Source organism: Macaca thibetana, chromosome 14 (genome assembly GCF_024542745.1).
Source record: "Macaca thibetana thibetana isolate TM-01 chromosome 14, ASM2454274v1, whole genome shotgun sequence".
Taxonomy (NCBI): domain Eukaryota; kingdom Metazoa; phylum Chordata; class Mammalia; order Primates; family Cercopithecidae; genus Macaca; species Macaca thibetana.
The window spans coordinates 117,260,864-117,280,924 of record NC_065591.1 but is presented as its reverse complement, the minus strand read 5'-3'; the positions used below and the strand labels follow the sequence as shown (position 1 = coordinate 117,280,924).

Below are 20,061 nucleotides of genomic sequence, written 5' to 3'. Positions count from 1 at the left end.
GAGTCAACCATCAGTCTGTCCCCCAACATCCAGACTATAGACTTTCCCTTGTGGCCTCAGGACTCAGACTATTCCCTGCAGGCCCAGATTCCAGGCTATCACCTGCAACTCCATGCTCCAGGTTTGCCCCAATGCCATATTAGCCCCTGTGGACTCAGGTTCTATACAAGCTCCCACAGGCCCAGGCTCCAGGTCCACTCCAATGCCAGGCTGACTCCTATAGCCCTAGTTTCCAGTGGCACCAAGTTCTAGGCCTGCTTCAGTGGATCCAGGGTCTAAGGCCACTTGAGGAGACCTCAGCACTGGACTGGTCCACATGAATCCGGTCTCCAGGATCATCCTTCCAGAACAGATTTCAAGATGATACCTTCAGATCAGAACCTAGATCCACCACTATGGGCTTAGGCTTTATGCCCACTCCAGTGCTAGAATAGCCTCTGACCCAGGCACCAGGCATGCCCCAGTGGACCCTGGCATAAGGCCAGTGGACTCAGGACAAGGCCAATTCCTGTGGACCCAGGCACCTGGCTCACCTCATTGTTAGGCCAACCCTCTTAGAACCAGGCACCAAGATCTTCTACTTGGTAACCCAGGCACCAACCTGGCACCAAGATCTTCCACTTGCTAACCTAGGCACCAACCAGCTCTCCTAAGGACTCATGTAATAAGCCTGCTCATAGACCCTGCCTGGCAGCATACCTAGAATCCTTGTATGTGTTAACTGAGCCAGTCTGTAAAGACTGGAAGAAGTGCATACTTCTTCAAATGCACAGACACCAACATAAGTCCACAAGAATCATGAAAGATAATAATAATAATAACACCAGCAAAGGCAAAACATGAAGTGTCAGTATATGACCCTAAAGTAATGGAGATCTATGAACTGCCTGACAAAGAATTTAAAATCATTGTCTTTAAAAAACTGAGTTACAAGAGAACACAGAACTAAACAAAATCAGGAAAACCCAGTACAGGAACAAGATGAGAATTTCAACAGAGATAAAACCATGAAAAAGAACCAAACACAAATTCTAGAAATGAAGAATAAAATGACTGAAATAAGAAGTTGAATTGGGAGCTTCAATAGCAGACTCAATCAAGCTGAATAAATAATTGGTAATCTTGAGGACAGGTCATTTGAAATTACCTAATCAGAAAAACAAAAAGAAACAGGAATTAAAAAGAATGCAGAAAGCCTACAGGACATATAAGACACTGGCAAGGAAATTAATTCACATGTTACGGGAGTCCTAGAAAGCAGAGCAAAAGAAAAAGACAGAAAACCTTTTTTTTTTTTTTAAAGAAATAATGATAGAAGCTGGGTGTGGTGGCTCATGCCTGTAATCCCAGCACTTTGGGAGGCCGAGGTGGGCAGATCATGAGGTCAGGAGATCAAGACCATCCTAGCTAATATGGTAGTGAAACCCCATCTCTACTAAAAATACAAAAAATAAGCCAGGCATGGTGGCAGGCGCCTGTAGTGCCAGCTATTCGGGAGGCTGAGGCAGGAGAATGGTGTGAACCTGGGAGGTGGAGCTTGCAGTGAGCCAAGATCATGCCACTGCACTCCAGCCTGGGCTACAGAGTGAGACTCTATCTCAAGAAAAAAAAAAAAAAGATAATGATAGAAATCTTCACAAATCTGAAGAATTAAATGAACATCAGATCCACAAATTCCAAAGAGCTGTGATAAATACAAAAAACCTTCTATGACCACATTGTAATCAAATTCTCAAGTCAAAGACAAAGAAAATTTTGAAAGCATTCAGAGAAAATCAACTCATCACATAGAAGGGATCCTTTGTAAGACTATTATTGATTTCTCAGCACAAAACTTGCAGGCCAGGAGAGAGTGGGATGATATATTTAAAATGCTGAAAGAAAAAAAAAAAATACTTGTCAACCAAACATACTATATTCAGCAAAACTGTCCTTCAGAAATGAAGGAGACATAAAGACTTCCACAGAAACAAAAGCTGTAGGAGTTTATTACCACTAGACCTGCCTTAGAAAAAGTGCTAAAGAGAGTGCCTTAAATTGAAAAAGAAGGATACTAACATCATAAAAACATATGAGAGTATAAATCTCACTATAAAGGTAAGAATATAGTCAAATTCAGAATACTTTAATACTGTATTGGTAGTGCATAAATCACTTTGAACTCTAGTAAAAAGTTAAAAGACAATGACATTAAAAACAACTATAACTATAATAATTTGTTAATTAGTAAACAATGTATAAAAGATGTAAATTGTGCATCAATAAAATATAATGTGAGGGAAGAAGAAGATAAAATGTAGAGTTTTTGTATGCAGCTAGTTCAGATTTAATCTGATTAAAATAGACTGTTCTAATGATAAAATGTTTTATGTAAGTCTTGTGGTAACCAGAAAGAAAAAGTCTGTAGTAGATTCATACACACACACACACACACACACACACACACACAGATAAAGGGATCAAGGCATATCACTGCAAAAAATCATCACATCATGAAGAAAGATAGGAAGATAGTACAATATGATGTTTGGATATATGTATAAATTGTGAAATGGTTAAATCAAATTAACTAACTTATCTGCCTCATATACTTGTTATGTTTTGTCATTAAAACATTTAAGGTCTACTTTTAGCAATTTGTAAGTATAAAATACATTATTATTACCAATAGTTACCATGCTGTACAATAGATCTCTGGAATTTATTCATCTTGTCTGACTGACATGTTGTAACTCTTTGATGTTTCCTGAAGCCAAGATTCCCCACACAGACTGTGATTACACAATCCAAAGACAGAGTGAGGTCTCTGTGCAAAAAAATGACTGTAGAATTTGTGCATGGGATTTCTCTCAGATCTCCCAGTGTTTGTCTGCACTGTTTCCTTTGCTGCAGTGTCTTTTATCTTTAAATAAAGACCTTATTAAGTATGCTCTATGAATTTATATGTTCCACAGAGAATAAGTGTGTTCTATGAAGTCTGGTGATTCTTTCAAATATCTGAACTTGAGAAACCTTCGCAATGCCTCAAAGAAATACTTGATAACTTCCAAAAATAGAATTAACATAAGCAATATTCACTTACTACAGTGCGATAAACTAGTTGCTAAAAACCAATCCAACAAAGCACTGCAAGCTGGAAATGTAGCAACATAGTGTTTAGTAACTCTTATGTAAACAGAAAAATTTAAGACAAAAATGCAGAACTTCTTAATAGCAAGTATAGGGAAACATAAAATATCAGAAATTGTAAAATATAGCCAAGGCATTTTTCAGAGAAAAATTCATAGTATTAAATATACATAAAAAGAAAAGGAAAAGAAACAACCAATACACCCAACTCAAAATAGTAGACAAAAAAACCCAAAGAAATAAGAAAGAAGAAAAGGCATAGCAAAGTAGAAACTAAAATCTATAAAAAGCAAGAAAGAAACTAAATCATATTACCAGAGAAAGTCACCTTCACTAGGGGAACACAGAAAGGCAATAAAGAATAAAGAGGAGACCAAAAAGCAACCAGAAAACAAATAACAAAATGGCAGGAATAAGTCCTTATCAATAATAACATTGACTGTAAATGGACTAAACTCTCTGATCAAAAGACATACAATGGCTGAATGGATGAAAATACAAGACTCATTGATCTGTTGCCTGCAGGAAACACACTCCACCTACAAAGACACACATAGACTGAAAACGAAGAGATGAAAAAAGATATTCCATGCCAATGAAAACCAGAAAAGAACAGGGGTTGCTGTACTTATATAAGACAAAATACATTTCCAGATAAAAACTAGCAGAGGCAAAGAAGTGATATCATTGTATCACTGTATAATGATAAAGAGGTCAAGTCCGCAAGAGGCTATAATAATTTTAAATATTTATACACCCAACACTGGAGCACTCAGATATATAAAGGAAATATTATTAGAGTTAAAGAGAGAGATAGACTTCAATACAGTAATAACTACAGACTTTAACACCCCACTTTCAGAACTGGACGGATCTTCCAGATAGAAAATCAACAAAGAAACGTAAGACTTAATCTGCACTACAGATCAACGAATCTAGTAAATATTAACAGAACATTTCATCCAAGAGTTGGAGAATACACATTGATCTTCTTAGCACATGGATCATTCTCATCATACATTAGGTCACAACACAAGTTGTAAAACATTTTGTAGAAATGAAATAATAGCAAGCATCTTCTCTGACCACAATGGAATAAAACTAGAAATCAGTAAGAAGAGGAAAGTTGGAAACTATACAAATACATGGAAATTAAACAATATGCTCCTGAATTGCACCTAAATGACCAGTGGGTCAATGAAGAAATTAAAAAGAAAATTGAAAAATTTCTTGAGACAAATAGAATGGAAGCACAATATACCAAAACCTATGGGATATAGCAAAAGCAGTACTAAGAAGTTTACAACTCTAAGTGCCTACATTTTAAAAACCTTCAAATGAACAAACTAACAATTCATATTAAAGAATTAGAAAAACAAGAGCAAACCAAACCCAAAATTAGCAGAAGAAGAGAATTAATAAAGACCAGAGTAGAAATAAATGAAATTGAAATTAAAAAATACAAAGGATTCATGAAACAAAAAGTTGTTTTTTTGAAAAGTTAAACAAAATTGACAAGCCTTTAGCCAGACTAAGAAAAAAGAGAGAAGATTCAAATAAATAAAATTGGAAATGAAAAAGGAGACATTAGAACTTATACTGCAGAAAATGAAAGGATAAGGGTCATCAGTGGCTAACAGGAGTAACCATATGCCAATAAATTGGAAACTCTAGAAGAAATGGACAAATTCCTAGATACATACAACCAATCAAATTGAATCAGAAAAAATCCAAAACCTGAACAGACCAATAATAAGTAATGAGATCAAAGTAATAACACAAAGTCTCCCAGTAAAGTAAGGAATGAGACCCAATATTTTTACTACTGAATTCTGTCAAACATTTAAAGAACTAATACCAATTCTACTCAAACTATTCCAAAAATTAGAGGAGGAGGGAATACATCCAAACTCATTCTATGAGGCCAGTATTATCCTGATACCAAACCAGAGAAAGACATATCAGAAAAACAAAACTACTGGCTCACATATCTGATGAATATTTATATAAAAAAAAAAACTTCAAGAAAATACTAACAAACTGAATTCAACAACACATTAAAATACCATTGATTGTGACTGATATGATTTGGCTGTGTCTCCATCCAAATCTCATCTTGAATTGTAGTTCCCATAATCACCATGTGTCGTGGGAGGTACCCAGTGGGAGGTAATTGAATCATGGGGGCAGTTACCTCCATGCTATTCTCATGATAGTGAGTGAGTTATCCTGAGGTCTGATGGTTTTATAAGGGGATTTTTCCCCGCTTCAGTCTGCACTTCTCCTTGTTGCCACCAAGTGAAGAAGGAGAAGAACATGTTTGCTTCCCCTTATGCCATGATTGTAAGTTTCCTGAGGCCGATCAGCCCTGCAGAATTGTGAGTCAGTTAAATCTCTTTCCTTTGTAAATTACCCAGTCTCAGGTATGTCTTTATTAGCAGCATGAGAACAGACTAACACAGTAAATTGGTACCAGGTAGTGAGGCATTGCTGTAAAGATACCCAAAAATGTGGAAGTGACTTTGGAATTGGGTAACAGGCAGAGGTTAGAACAGTTTAGAGGGCTCAGAAGAAGGCAGGAAAATGTGGGAAAGTTTGGAACTTCCTAGAGACTTAGAGGACTCAGAAGGCAGGAAGATGTGGGAAAGTCTGGAACTTCCTAGAGACTTGTTAAATAGCTTTGATCAAAATGCTGATAGGGATATGGACAATAAAGTCCAGGCTGAGGTAGTCTCAGATGGAGATGAGGAACTTGTGGGAACTGGAGTAAAAGTCACTCTTGCTATGCAAAGAGACTGGCAGCATTTTGCCCTTGCCCTAGAGATCTATGGAACTTGGAAGTTCAGAGAGATGATTTAGGGCATCTGGCTGAAGAAATTCCTAAGTGGCAAACCATTCAAGAGGAAGCAGAGCATAAAATTTGGAAAATTGGCAGCCTGATAATGTAATAAAAAAAAAATTCTGGGGAGAAATTCAATCTGGCTGCAGAAATTTGCATAAGTAATAAGAAACCAAAAGGTAATCTCCAAGACAAAGGGAAAAATGTCTCTAGGGCATGTCAGAACCCTTCATGGCAGCCCCTCCCATCACAGGCCCAGAGGCTTAGGAGGGAAAAATAGTTTTCTGGGGTGGGTCTAGGGACCCCTGCTGTGTGCACTGCATCCCAGCTGCTCCAGTTGTGACTAAAGGGGACAAGTTACAGCTCAGGCCATGGCTTCAGAGGGTTCAAGCTCTAAGCCTTGGTAGCTTCCACGTGGTGTTGGTCTGGCAGGTGCACAGAAGTCAAGAATTGAGGTTTGGGATCCTCTGCCTAGATATCAGAGAATCTATGGAAACACCTGATGTCCAGGCAGAGGTGTGTTGCAGGGGTGGAGCCCTCATGGGGAACCTCTGCTAGGGCAGTGCAGAGGGGAAATATGGGGTTGGAGCCACAACACAGATTCCCTACCTGGGCACTGCCTAATGGAGCTGTGAGAAGAAGGCCACCATTCTTCAGACTCCAGAATGGTAGATCCATTTACAGCTTGCACCACACGCCTGGAAAAGTCAGACACTCAACACCAGCCTGTGAAAGCTACTGGGAGGGGGGCTGTACCCTGCAATGCCACAGGGTTAGAGCTGCCTAAGGCCTTGGGAGCCAACCTCTTGCATCAGCGTGGCCTGGATGTGAGACACGGAGTCAAAGGAGATCGTTTTGGAACTTTAAGGTTTAATGCCTGCCCTATTGGCTTTCAGATTTGCATGAGTCCCGCAGCCACTGTGTTTTGGCCAGTTTCTCCCAAATAATAGTGGTTTTGAGGAAACTCAAAGAAATTCAAGATAACAGAGAGAAGAAATTCAAAATTCTATTAGACATCTTTAACAAAGAGACAGAAATAATTTAAAAGAATCAATTAGAAGTTCTAGAGTTGAAAAATGCAATGGACATTCTACAGAATGCATCAGAGTCTGTTAATAGCAGAATTGATCAAACAGAAGAAAGAATAAGTAATCTTGAAGACAAGCTATTTGAAAATTCACAGTCAGAGGAGACAAAAGAAGAAAAGAATAAGAAAGAAGGATTTCTGCATTAATTCCTATACCTTCTTTAAAGTCAGAATAGGTATCTTAGTTACTGACAGTTTTCAGGTTTTTTTCTCCCTTGGTGATGATATGTCATTCCATCAGTGAAAAAATATTTTTCTCCCAGGGGTAAGAAAGGTATCCTAGTAATACATTATCTTCAATCGTTAAACAGTAACAGTCTTGACACTTATCTTAAAACCACCCATCTCTTATAACCAGAAAGATTATCTTAGACTGTCCTTCACATTATACTTTACTTACTGCCTTGTAAGAATAAGAGTTGCTCACTGTGTTTATTTGCTGTCCTTCATATTCTCCATTGCACTGTTGGTGTATAATGTTAAAAAGAATTTCATTGAATATTATTTGAAGTATTACAAAAGGCAGCTTGCTTTTTAATCTATGCATCTTTGGGTTTTTTGAAGAAGAAATTTAATTCTTTGGTGTAAAAAGGAACTGTTAAAAGAGTTGGAAACTCTGCACCTGTGTATTTATATTTTTTAGCAATAAAGCAGCATGGGCTGAGAATGCAAAAAACAACAACAACAACAAAAACAAAGAATGAAGCATGCCTATAAGATGTAGAAGACAACCTCAAAAGGGCAAATCTAAGAGTTATTGACCTTAAAGAGGAGGTAGAAAAAGAGACAGTGATCGAAAGTTTATTGAAATGGATAATATCAGAGAACTTCCCAAACATAGAGAGAGAGATTAATATTCAAATACAAGAAGACAATAGAACAGTAAACAGATTTAACCCAAATTCCCAAAGGTCAAGGATAAAGCATGAATCTTAAAAGCAGTAAGAGAAAATAAATCACATACAATGGAGTTCTAATATGTCTGGATGCAGACTTTTTAGTGAAGACTTTGCAGACCAGGACAGAGTCCTGGAGCATGAAATATATAAAGCAAATGTTATTAGAGCTAAAGAGAAATATCTCAATAAAATCATAGCTGAATACTTCAACATCCCTCTTTCAGCATTGGACAGATCATCAAAACAGAAAATAAAGAAACATCAGACTTTATCTGCACTATAGAACAAATGGATCTAATGGATATTTATGAAATATATCATCCAACAGGTGCAGAATACACATTCTTCTCAGCACATGAATCATTCTCAAGGATCCGTCCTATGGCAGGTCACAAAACAAGTCTTAAAACATTCAAAAAAGTTGAAATAATGCCAAACATCTTCTCTGAGCAAAAAGGAATAAAACTAGAAGTCAGTAACAAGAGGAATTTTGAAAAGTATACAAACACATGGAAATTAAATAATATACTTCCAAATGACCAGTGGGTCAATGAAAAAAATTGAGAAATTGAGAAATGTCTTGAAACAAATAATAGACAACATACCAAAACCTATGGAATACAGTGAAAGCAGTACTAAGAGGTGAACTTATAGCTATAAGTGCCTACATCAAAAAAGAAAAAAAAAACTTCAAATAGATGACCTAATGATGCATCTTAAAGAACTAGAAAAGCAAGAGCAAACCAAACTCAAAATTAGTAGATGAAAAGAAATAATGATCAGAGCAGAAATAAATGGATTTGAAATGATGGAAGAAAATACAAGAGATCAATGAAACCAAAAGTTGATTTCTTTAAAAAGATAAACAAAATTGACAAACCTTTATCCAGACTAAGAAAAAAAGAGGGAAGACCCAAATAATTAAAACTAGAGATGAAATAGGAGACATTACAACTGATACCACAGAAATTCCAAGGATCATTAGTTGGTACTATGAGCAATTATATGCCAATAAACTGGAAAATCTAGAATAAATGAATGAATTCCTATGCACATATAACTTGCAAAGATTCAAACATGAAGAAATTCAAAACCTGAAGAGACCAGTAAAAAGTAACAAGACCAAAACAGTAATTGAAAGTCACTCAGTTAAAAAAAGCCCAGGACTTGATGGTTGCACTGCTGAGTTCTACCAAACATTTAAAGAACTAATGTCAAATCTACTCAAACTATTCTGAGAAATAGAAGAGAAGGGAATGCTTCCAAACTTGTTCAACGAAACCAATATTACCTGATACCAGAACCAGACAAAGACACATCAAAAAAAGAAAACTGTGGGTAAATATCACTGATGAATATTGGTGCAAAATCCCAAACAAAATACTAGCAAACCTAAGTCAAGAATACATTAAAAGGATCATTCATCATGACCAAGTGAGATTTGTACTAGGGATGCAAGGATGCTTCAACATATGCAAATCAATCAATGTGATACACCATATCAACAGAAAGAAGGACAAAAAAGCATATGATATTTTCAACTGATGCTAAAAAGCATTTAATACAGTTCAACATTCCCTTCATATTCAAAGCCCTCAAAAAACTGTGTATAGAATGAACATACCTCAACATAATAAAAACCATATATGACAGACCCACAGCTAATATCATAAAAAATGAAAAAAAAACCTGAAAACCTTTCCTCTTAGATCTAGAATGCCCATTTCACCTCTGTTATTCAACATAGTACTGGAATTTCTAGCTAGAGCAATTAGACAAGAGAGGAAAATAAAGGGCATCCAAATTGGAAAGGAAGAATTCAAATTGTCCTTGTTTGCAGATGATATGATCTTGTAGTAGGAAAAACCTAAACACTCCACCAAAAAATAGAACTGATAAACACACTCAATAAAGTTGCAGAATACAAAATTGACATTCAAAAATTAGTAACATTTATGTATGCCAATAGCAACCATTCTGGGAAAGGAACCAAGAAAGAAATCCAATTTATGATAGCCACAGAAAAAATTAAATACTTAGGTATGAACTTAAAGAAGTAAAATATCTCTACAACAAAAACTATAAAACACTGATGAAAGAAATTGAAGAAGACATTAAAAAATTAAATTATATTTCATGTTCATGGATTATAAGAATCAATAGTGTTAAAATGTCCATACTACCCAAAACATTCTACAGATTCAATGCAATTTTTATCAAAATCCCAATGACATTCTTTACCAAAATAGAAAATACTAAAATTTATGTGGAATCACAGAAGACCCAGAATATCCAAAGGTATTCTGAACAAAAAGAACAAAACTGGGGGAATCACATTACCTGACTTCAAATTATAGTACAGAGATATAGTCACCATAACAGCATAGTACTGGCATAAAAACAGACACATAGACCTAGAACAGAATAGAACAGAATACATAGAACACATAGAACAGAATAGAGAATTCGGAAACAAATCCACACACATACAGCAAACTTATTTTTGACAAAGATGCCAAGAACATACACTGGGGAAAAGACAGACTCCTCAATAAATGGCACTGGGAAAACTGGATATCCATATGCAAAAGAATGAAACTTGACCACTACCTCTCACCATATACACAAATCATATCAAAATGGATTAAAGACTTGAACCATTAAATGAATGTAAGGAAACTTTTAGGAAATTCTCCAGGACATTGTTGTGGTCAAAAATTTCTTAGGCAATACCATATAAGCGCAGATAATCAAAGGAAAAATGGACAAATGGGATAACATCAATGTAAACTTCTGCATATCAAAGGAAACAATAGTAACAAAGTGAAGAGACAACCCACAGAATGGGAGAAAATATTTCCAAACTACCCATCTGACAAGAGAATAATGACCAGGATATATAAAGAGCTCAAACAACTTTATAGGAAGAAATCTAGTAATCCAGTCAAAAATGGGCAAAAGATTGGAATAGACATTTCTCAGAAGAAGACACGCAAATGGAAAACAGACATATGAAAGTGTTCTGAACATCATTTATCATCAGAGAAATGCAAATCAAAACTACAATGAGATACTTTATCCCAGTTAAAATGACTTATATCCAAAAGACAGGCAGTAACAAATGCTGGCATGGATGTGGAGAAAAGGGAACCCTCACACACTGTTGATGGGAATGTAAATTAGTACAACCACTATGGAGAACAGTTCAGAGGTTTCTCAAGAAACTAAAAATAGAGCCACCATGTGACCCAGCAGTCCTACTGCTGGGTGTATACTTAAAAGAGAGAAAATCAGCACATTGAAGAGATATCTGCACTCTTTGTTGCAGCACTCTTCCCAATAGCCGAAATTTGGAAGCAAGCTAACTTTCCATCAATAGATAAATGGATAGAGAACATGTGGTAAATATACACAAGTGAGTACTATTCAGCCATAAAAAAAAGTGAGATCCAGTCATTTGCAACAATGACAACAATGGATGGACTGGAGGTCATTCTGTTAAGTGAAATAAGTCAGGCACAGAAAGACAAACATCACATGTTCTCACTTATTTGTAGGATCTAAAAATCAAAACAATTGAATTCATCATGAACATAGAGATTAGAAGGATGGTTACTAGAGGTTTAGAATGATAGTGGGGGGTTGGAAGGGAGGTCGTGATGGTTATTGGGTACAAAAAATAGAATGAATGAATGATATTTAGTATTTGATAGCACAACAGGCAACTACAGTTAATAATAACTTAATTGTGCATTTAAAAATAACTAAAAGAATATATAATTAAATTGTTTGTAACACAAAGGATAAATGCTTGATGGGATGGATACCCCATTCTCCATGATGTGATTATTGTGCTTTGCATGCCTTTATGAGAATATCTCATGTACCCCATAAATATGTACACCAACTATGTACCTACTAAAATTAAAAATTTAAAAATTAAAACAGTATTATAGTGAGCAAAAGAAGCCAGGTTTAAGTGAATAGTTTCTGTGTGATTTCATTTATAATAAGTTCCAGAACAGTCATAATTGTTTCATGAATATAGAAGTGCAATGCTCATTACCAATCCCAAGCAAGGACTCCCACTTTCTGGAGAATAACAGGAATCAGCATTCTGCCCATCGCCAGAAACAGGAGTCCCACTATATCTTGGGCTACTATTTAGTTCCATCATGCTTTAGTTACCTATTTGTCTGAGTTCGATGAGACAGAACACACCGACACACAACAAGTTATGTGAAGTCTGTTTATTACTTAAAGATGGGCAGCAAACAACAGACAAATCTCTTTGAGCCAGGCCCCCAAGTCTCAAGAAAGCTGTATAGGGTAGATGGTATTTTGACTATGTTTGCCTCCGTTTGCTGAGGGATCCTGAAAGGCAGCCCACCCTAGGTTATATGCCTCAGGTGTCATCTGACACATGGGGCAAAGCTTCAAAGGACCTCCTGCTTCTACAGGGAGAGTTTGTGTCGCAATGGGGAGGTGATAATGGAGGTGGGAGGTGATAGTAAAGGTGAATGGCAAAGGAGGAAAGGAAGAGAGAAGGTTTAGGAATGGGAGGGGAAGAAATGAGAGTTCTGATGCACCTTGAATGTACATCTCCATAGGAGTAGTAGCGGCTGTGTGAGAGCTCAGTGAACGTCACAGAGGCCAGGAAGTCCCTTTTTTGCTATCTCCTAATAACAGTGTAAGGATGTAGTTTGTAAATGCCAGGAAAATCACAATGGCTGAGTTTGAAGTGGGCACTGCCTGCTGGTAGAAATAACTTGGTGTCCATAGAGAAAAATCTTCAGTATCTGTCATCCATTTTATTGCTATTTCTGCTTAATCATTCTCCTGACACATGGGAATTTTAGATAAAAATGTTGTGAATTTTTAGCTGAAGGCTTTCTGGTGTACCTGAACTAGTTAAGCCAATTAGGATTCTAGAATGTCCCTGCTTTAAATTTTACTGTACAGGAACTCTTGGGGCAGGTTTCTTGGAGTATGGCAATGCCAATATTCCTGATAACAGGAGAAATCCATTGTTCAGAACCACTATTCTCTGACTGAGGGAGAAGCCAAGCTGAAGACACCAGAAAGGATGACACTAGCTTAGTCTTCTTAGGTTAATGAGAGGGCAGGGGTATTGTCAGGACAGACAAGGAAGGAAAGCAAGGGCTTCAGAATTGTGAAGGATGAGCAACACTGGGGACATTCCAAAACGAGACCTCAGGAGGGCAAATATCTTAGAGTTGGAAGTTACAGTAATTGTGGTTGCAGCATGTATGAACATAAGTCCGATTCCCGAGATCAAATGTCATGTCTCTGCAGAATTTCTGACACACCATGTATGATATCTGCAGAGTATTGCCTAAAATAGGAAAGAACCACAGAAAATAAGCATTTGATTTAAGCTCTCCAAGGTGAGTAAAACCCAGCACTAGTTCTGTTGGTGAAAATTTAATCAGGCATCAGGGTAAGTTGAGGGATGGCTTCCCAGCTTATACTCCCTAAAAGCGCCCAGGCAGAGAGATACAGAGGTCACTGGTCAGCTGCAGGGGTTGTTTGCCTGAGGTCCCTGAAAATCCTCAACTCTGTGTAGCTGCTTCATTTTTCTCTCTTGCTAGATTGGCAACTAGTGATTTAGTGTCTTCCAAGTCAAAATCAGTTTGGTCATTAACCAGCCCCTCTTCATCCTCTCCTTCCACCACTCTTCTCAGCCTTTGGTAATCATCACTCTAGTCTCTACCTCCATGACATTAACCTATTTTTTAGCTCCTATACATGAGTGAGAACATGTGATATTTGTCTTTCTGTGCCTGGCTTATTTCGTTTAATATTATGACCTCGAGGCTTACCTGTGTTTCTGCTTTATTTTTATGGTTGAATAATATTCTATTGTGTGTATATACCATATTTTCTTTATTGTATGTTTCAAAATAGCTAGAGGAGAACATATGGAATGTCCTCAATACAAAGAAATGATAAATGTTTGAGTTGATTAATATCCCTATTACCCTGATTTGATCATTACACATTGAAGGCTTGTATAAAAATATCACATGTACTCATAAATACTAACAATTGTTATGTGTCAATTACCAAAAAAAAAAAAAATCTGGTTGGTCAATTTTCTTGGAAATATAGAATCCCAACTTCTCCCTCCTGTCTCATTGACTGAAATCATCTTCTGTCTGTATGCACAGGGACCTGTGCTACCATCTGTGCTCAGGGGCACTCTGCACTGGTTCTTCTCTTAAGATGTGAAATTGCTGAAGCACTATCCTAAGGATTCTAAGACTCTTACAATACCTTCCTTGACCCTCTAACTTACCCTGGTAGATCTTTAAGAGCATGCATGCCTCGTCCTTCTGAGCAGTACAGGCACCAAAGCCTCTTCTGCAGCGGTCTGTCCGTGTGCGAAGGTGGCATGTTATGCACCGAAGTGATGTCACTGCTGGAGAGAGCACAGAGATGGTGTGAGACCAGGCAAAAGTGGGGACTTGGGATGGAGCTGGAAATATTCGATGGAGGTGGGGAATGAATAGTGGAGGGGGCAGGCAGATGAAGAGCTCCTGGTTGGGGTATTTAGGCAGTAAACAGTTGGAGCTCTTATGAACTCCTCATTTCAGAGTTTTAATAAAAAGAAAATGTCACCATATGAATAAAAGGATTCTGATCCCAACTTTAGCCCTTTTAACCCGGATAACTTTAAGCAAAAAGTTTGCTTCCACGTCACTGATTTCTCTAGCTTAAAAATGGTGCTATGAATGCTAGCCTGGCCTACTAGAGATATGGGTGTGATAAGGAGGGTGAGGGCTTTAAAATATTTCATCCAAGCTATTGTTACTGTTACTGGGTTTCTAACATTTGCCATTGTTTTGTGTTGTATATTGCTGCTTGGATATCGTTAGGTGATATATTCTGTTATTTTGAGCTTCAATCTGAATCTACATAAAGGCATCATCAATAGTAGTAACATAAGTGACACTTTTATGAGGTTCTGTGGGGTGAGCTATTCAAAATACAGGTTCAATTTAAAAAAAAATCCCTGGTCCACCTGAATGAGAAAAGAAAGCAATGATTGAGCATCCCATTTGGGCCATGTTCTCTCAAGTTGCATCTGATTTAATCCTCACAAAAGCCTTGTAAGCAGGCACCATTGTCCCTATTTCTTGAATGAGCAACCAAAGGTACAGAGAGTTCGAGACTGTGACCACAAACCATGAAAAAAATCTGTCTGATTCCAGAGCATTCAGTACTTCCTCTCATAGAGTTACTTGTTGTAATATAAAGTCTCTGAAAAGGGTATGAAAAGCCATTGTTCAGTCCTAAAATAAACTGAAAATTATTCATTATAGACTGACAGCTCCCTTAACAAATGGGATATAGGTTTACAAATAAAAAGGATGCCCTAAGGAAAATCTTGCCAGGGCTTGGGACTATGGGGAATGAATGGTAGGGACCAAGGGAGAAAGTGGGTTAAAAGGGCAGGACAGAGGCCTGCCCACCTGGAGGAGAATGGCAGGAGGTTGAAAAGGATGGAAGAGTTGGCAGGAAAGGCAAAGGAGCATTCTGGAGGCCGGCTTCCCCTGGCTCATAAAAGTGGCCAAAGCTCAGCCCTGCATGGACACATGCTACACCTGTAGTTTCCCTGGAGCTCCCTAGATCCTGTCTCTCAAGTATACCCCTCAGGTCCGGGACTCACCCACAATGAGGCAGCAAAGGGGGAAGAGGAACAAGAAGTATTTGTTCATCCTGACCCGGAAATCTCTTGTGCAGGAAAAAGACGCTAGGGGCTGTAAGCACAGGTCTGTAGGCTCCAGAGAGGAAACCTTCTTCTTCATCATAGGCTAGTAATTATTCATGCCTGGGGAGAGCCAGTCACACAAGGTTTCCTCTTGGAGCTCAAGTTCATTGGCTGTCCTCCTCACCGCAGAGAATAAAGAAAATTAATAAATGTTGAGGTTTGCATGGAGCTAACCTTTGAAAAAACATACAGTTTTGATATTATTATTCTTATCCCAATTTCACAGAGGAGGAAACAGGTTTGTTGAGGTTCCAGAAGCTTATCCCCGGTCACATATCCAGTGACTGATAGTGCTGGTACTCGAAGTATGACTTCCTAATTCTAGAGTCCACACGTTTCACCACCGTGATTCAGTGCCTCTCTGAGATTTATTCATGCATTCAACAAATATTTGTTGAGAAATTGTATATGCCAGCACAGTTACATGAGTGACACCAAGCAATGAATAAGGCAGACAAGCTCACCTGGCTCCTCACATTATGGGTAAGAAACCAGAGAGTGAGAGAGGACAAGATATATAGTCTGTGACCAAGCTTGACCTTCCACCTAGAACGTTTGATTCTCAGTCCCGAACTTTTACTTACAAGAAATCTGTCCTTCAAGGCCAGGGACTATTTACTTTGTGGAGCCATTAAATCCTCTCTAGAATTATTCCATGACTTGATCTTTAGCAAATTTATATTTTGAATCTGGCTAGTTTTTTGTTCATAATTTAAATGTCTGTCTTTATGAAAGCTAACTCAGTTAAGATTCGCTATGGGTAAAGTACTAGAAAACCATGGCCACTCCTGGCATTCTAAGTCTCCTAAACCACCAGCCAATGGCTGATGGCACTTGGTTAGAGATACTAGAAATATTCCATACTAAACTGCTTTAACATGTTCTTTAGTTGTAGGAACAATATGATCATTGAAACATATTGAGTCGGACATTTTTTAGACATCAGATGAAGATTGGGTAAAATATGATCCTTTATTAAGTGTCACAAAATTTACAATGTTTCTTCTCTATGAACAAACAGAGTATGGAGCCCACCTTTGCCTAAGAAGAGATCAAGAAGTCCTAGAGACTTACACAAGAGGGAACTGGTTCCTTTGAAAGAATTGATTCCAGAATGGAGAGTAAGGTTGTGAGGCCTTTGGATCTAGTTTTCTACTCTGCCATGTTTTAAAAGAGGGTGTTGAACACTGGATAGCATTTTTCAGAACATTCCCAGGCTTATCAAGAAGACAAACTTCTGAGCCTTTGGAGCCTGGGCTTACCAAGTTATTAGGGCATTTCATTTGTCACTTGTTTTCTCTGCTTTATCCTCTATTTAAAAATTACCTGCTGGGTATAATGTTCACTCTTCAGGTGTTGGATACGCTAGATACCCAAACTTCACCATTCGATGATCTGTCCATATCATAAGCCTGTGTATGTACTCCCTGAATCTATAAAAATAAAAATTAAACATAAGAAAATAAAGAGAAGGAGCAGTACTAGAATCAGAGCAAAAGAAGCAGACATTCTGGTTAAACTGAAATGGATTTGCAGTTTCTTTTCTTCAAGTTTCTCCTTGGCAGATGCCTTCTGAAAGGCCAATTGTGTTTTGAATCTCCATTGTATCAATTATTTCCAGTTAAGATTGTAGAATTTTGCAACTCTACCCAAATGTTGGAGTCCTCTGACCTACTTCTCAGCCTCCCACAGTACCTCATCCATCACATTTTCTCTTGAAAACAACTTCTTTCTTCATTTATCATGGGGTAGGGGAGAGAAGGTGTTAGAACCTATTAATAGAGGTAGTGTGGCACAATGGAAACAGCATTTTCCTGAGAGTCTGGAGACCTGTGCCTGATCACTAGATAACTCATTGTGTCTTTAGCAAATTGTTTATCTGTAATATCAGGTTTTAATCATTTTAAGGACCCTTTAGAACTTTAACATTCTGTGGTTCCATGACATACATCATGAAGATGGGTAGCAGGTTCTGTTATTCTGAAGTTCCTAGCACTCTGCTTGGCACATGATACCACTGTCTGTGATGCCACTGCCATTGGCCACAGCACCCAAATTGATGTGCCCCCATGCCTAGAAGGCCCTCCACTCTGAATAGATGCTGTTTGTTCTGCTCTGAGGAGAGGAACCAGAACATCATGTCTTCGTGTTCATGGTCTTTCTTGGCTCTCTTGGCTCCAGGGTGGGTGGCTGAGATCTTCGTGATATCACAGATGAACAGTCCAGTGAACTTGTCTTTCTCAGTGCTGCCTTTTATTTTAGGGGAATAGAATTGGCATAGAGTCAGGGATCAGGCTACTTTGTTCATGGGTTCCCAGGGGCAGCATTGGTTTTTCAGAGTGTATATGAGGAACAGAGTAGGAGATAATGGCCCTTTAAAAATATCTGGTGGAGGAGTGCCTACTTGCAGGGCCCAGGAAAAACACCTAGAGTATACATCTAGCCCTTCCTACCTCCAGTTGCTGGTGGAGAGAGAGGTGAAGGAAAAAGAAACAAAACCAGCGTGTATTGAATGCTTACTATGTGCCATGCACAAGGCTGGGCCCTTCTACATAGATTGTCTCAGGGAGCCCTGGTGACAACATGGTGATGAAGTGTGTATCAAGGAGAGCAAAGCTGGGATTCAAACCTAGATCAGTGTCACTAAAATTCACGTTTCATTCACCATATTGCTGTTAATATGATGCTTCAGATGAAAAATCACAATGAATAATAAAAAGTTGCAAAAAGCTCTTTCAGAACATTTATGAACTGATTTTATACATGCAAGTATCAGATTATTTTTAGCTCCTTACCTCCATTCCTGAGCAAGGTTTACCAATATAGGTCTAGTGTCCTCTTAGTTTCATGAATTCCATGAACTCTGATAGATAAATGTATATTTTTATTTTTTATTAACTTCTAATTGATGTGAATAATTTCTTTTTCTACTGAATATTGTCAACAAACTGTGAGTATTAGCAGTGCCTGAGACTTTGTTACCAACAGAAATAAGTGAAAGATCAGGAATTAAATGATTTCATTTGCATCTTTGAACTTGTTAGGACACAAAGGTCATCCTGGTTTTATTTCTGTGAAAACATTCTTGTGAATGGAAGTGTGAGGCCAGATAAAATGAAAGAGCATCTTATTTCTGCATGTGCTAGAAATGCATTCAGGATGTGGGTTATTTTCCTGATAAGAAAGCTCAATTAAAAAAAAAAATGGCACACTTTGAAATGCAGTTTTGCTGTTTTTACAAAACCCTTTTCTTGTGGCTTCTCATACATTTTACCAGCTTGCTAAATGAAAGATGCTCCACGCGATGAGCAAATTTCAGTAATCTATGTTAGAAAGGGTTTGTGGATTGCAACAAAGGGACAATTTATTACTCATTTTCCTTCTCAAACAGAATAGTTGATTTTTTTATTATATACTTTAAGTTCTAGGGTACATGTGCACAACGTGCAGGTTTGTTACATATGTATACGTGTTCCATGTTGGTGTGTTGCACCCATTAACTCGTCATTTACATTAGGTATATCTCCTAATGCTATCTTTCACCCCTCCCCCCTCCCCACAATAGGCCCCAGTGTGTGACGTTCCCCTTCCTGTGTCCAGGTGTTCTCATTGTTCAATTCCCACCTATGAGTGAGAACATACAGTGTTTGGTTTTCTGTTCTTGCGATAGTTTGCTGAGAATGATGGTTTCCAGCTTCATCCATGTCCCTACAAAGGACATGAACTCATCCTTTTTTATGGCTGCATAGTATTCCATGGTGTATATGTGCCACATTTTCTTACTCTGGTCTATCATTGATGGACATTTGGGTTGGTTCCAAGTCTTTGCTATTGTGAATAGTGCCCCAGTAAACATACGTGTGCATGTGTCTTTATAGCAGCATGATTTACAATCCTTTGGGTATATACTCAGTAATGGGATGGCTGGGTCAAATGGTATTTCTAGTTCTAGATCCTTGAGGAATCGCCACACTGTCTTCCACAATGGTTGAACTAGTTTACAGTCCCACCAACAGTGTAAAAGTGTTCCTATTTCTCCACATCCTCTCCAGCACCTGTTGTTTCCTGACTTTTTAATGATTGCCATTCTAACTGTTGTGAGATGGTATCTCATTGTGGTTTTGATTTACATTTCTCTGATGGCCAGTGATGATGAGCATTTTTTCATGTGTCTGTTGGCTGCATAAATGTCTTCTTTTGAGAAGTGTCTGTTCATATCCTTTGCCCACTTTTTGATGGGATTGTTTGATTTTTTCTTGTAAATTTGTTTAAGTTCTTTGTAGATTCTGGATATTAGCCCTTTGCTTGATAT

The 20,061-nt window shown here is 37.9% G+C and overlaps 2 protein-coding genes across 3 annotated transcripts in view; one reads left to right on the top strand and one right to left on the bottom strand.

The window, feature by feature from the left end:
* Positions 1 to 20,061, top strand: part of PATE2 (prostate and testis expressed 2) — a 108,610-nt gene that overhangs the window by 72,704 nt on the left and 15,845 nt on the right. The gene's annotated exons all lie outside the window — the stretch shown is intronic.
* Positions 12,190 to 15,786, bottom strand: PATE3 (prostate and testis expressed 3). The gene is made up of 3 exons (XM_050759280.1): positions 15,648 to 15,786; positions 14,274 to 14,561; positions 12,190 to 13,310 (listed from the first exon to the last, which is right to left on the bottom strand). The coding sequence occupies exons 1-3, from the start codon at positions 15,784 to 15,786 to the stop codon at positions 13,186 to 13,188; spliced, it is 552 nt and encodes a 183-aa protein (XP_050615237.1). The 3' UTR covers positions 12,190 to 13,185.

Excerpts from the sequence above, each read along its gene's own strand:
- PATE3 (XM_050759280.1), bottom strand. The coding sequence starts at position 15,786 with ATGAAGAAGAAGGTTTCCTCTCTGGAGCCTACAGACCTGTGCTTACAG. Across the intron at positions 14,562-15,647 it reads CCTTTGCTGCCTCATTGTGG|GAGTTCATAAGAGCTCCAAC; the intron begins GTGAGTCCCGGA and ends CTCTGAAATGAG. Across the intron at positions 13,311-14,273 it reads GCTCTTAAAGATCTACCAGG|GCAATACTCTGCAGATATCA; the intron begins GTAAGTTAGAGG and ends TTCCTATTTTAG.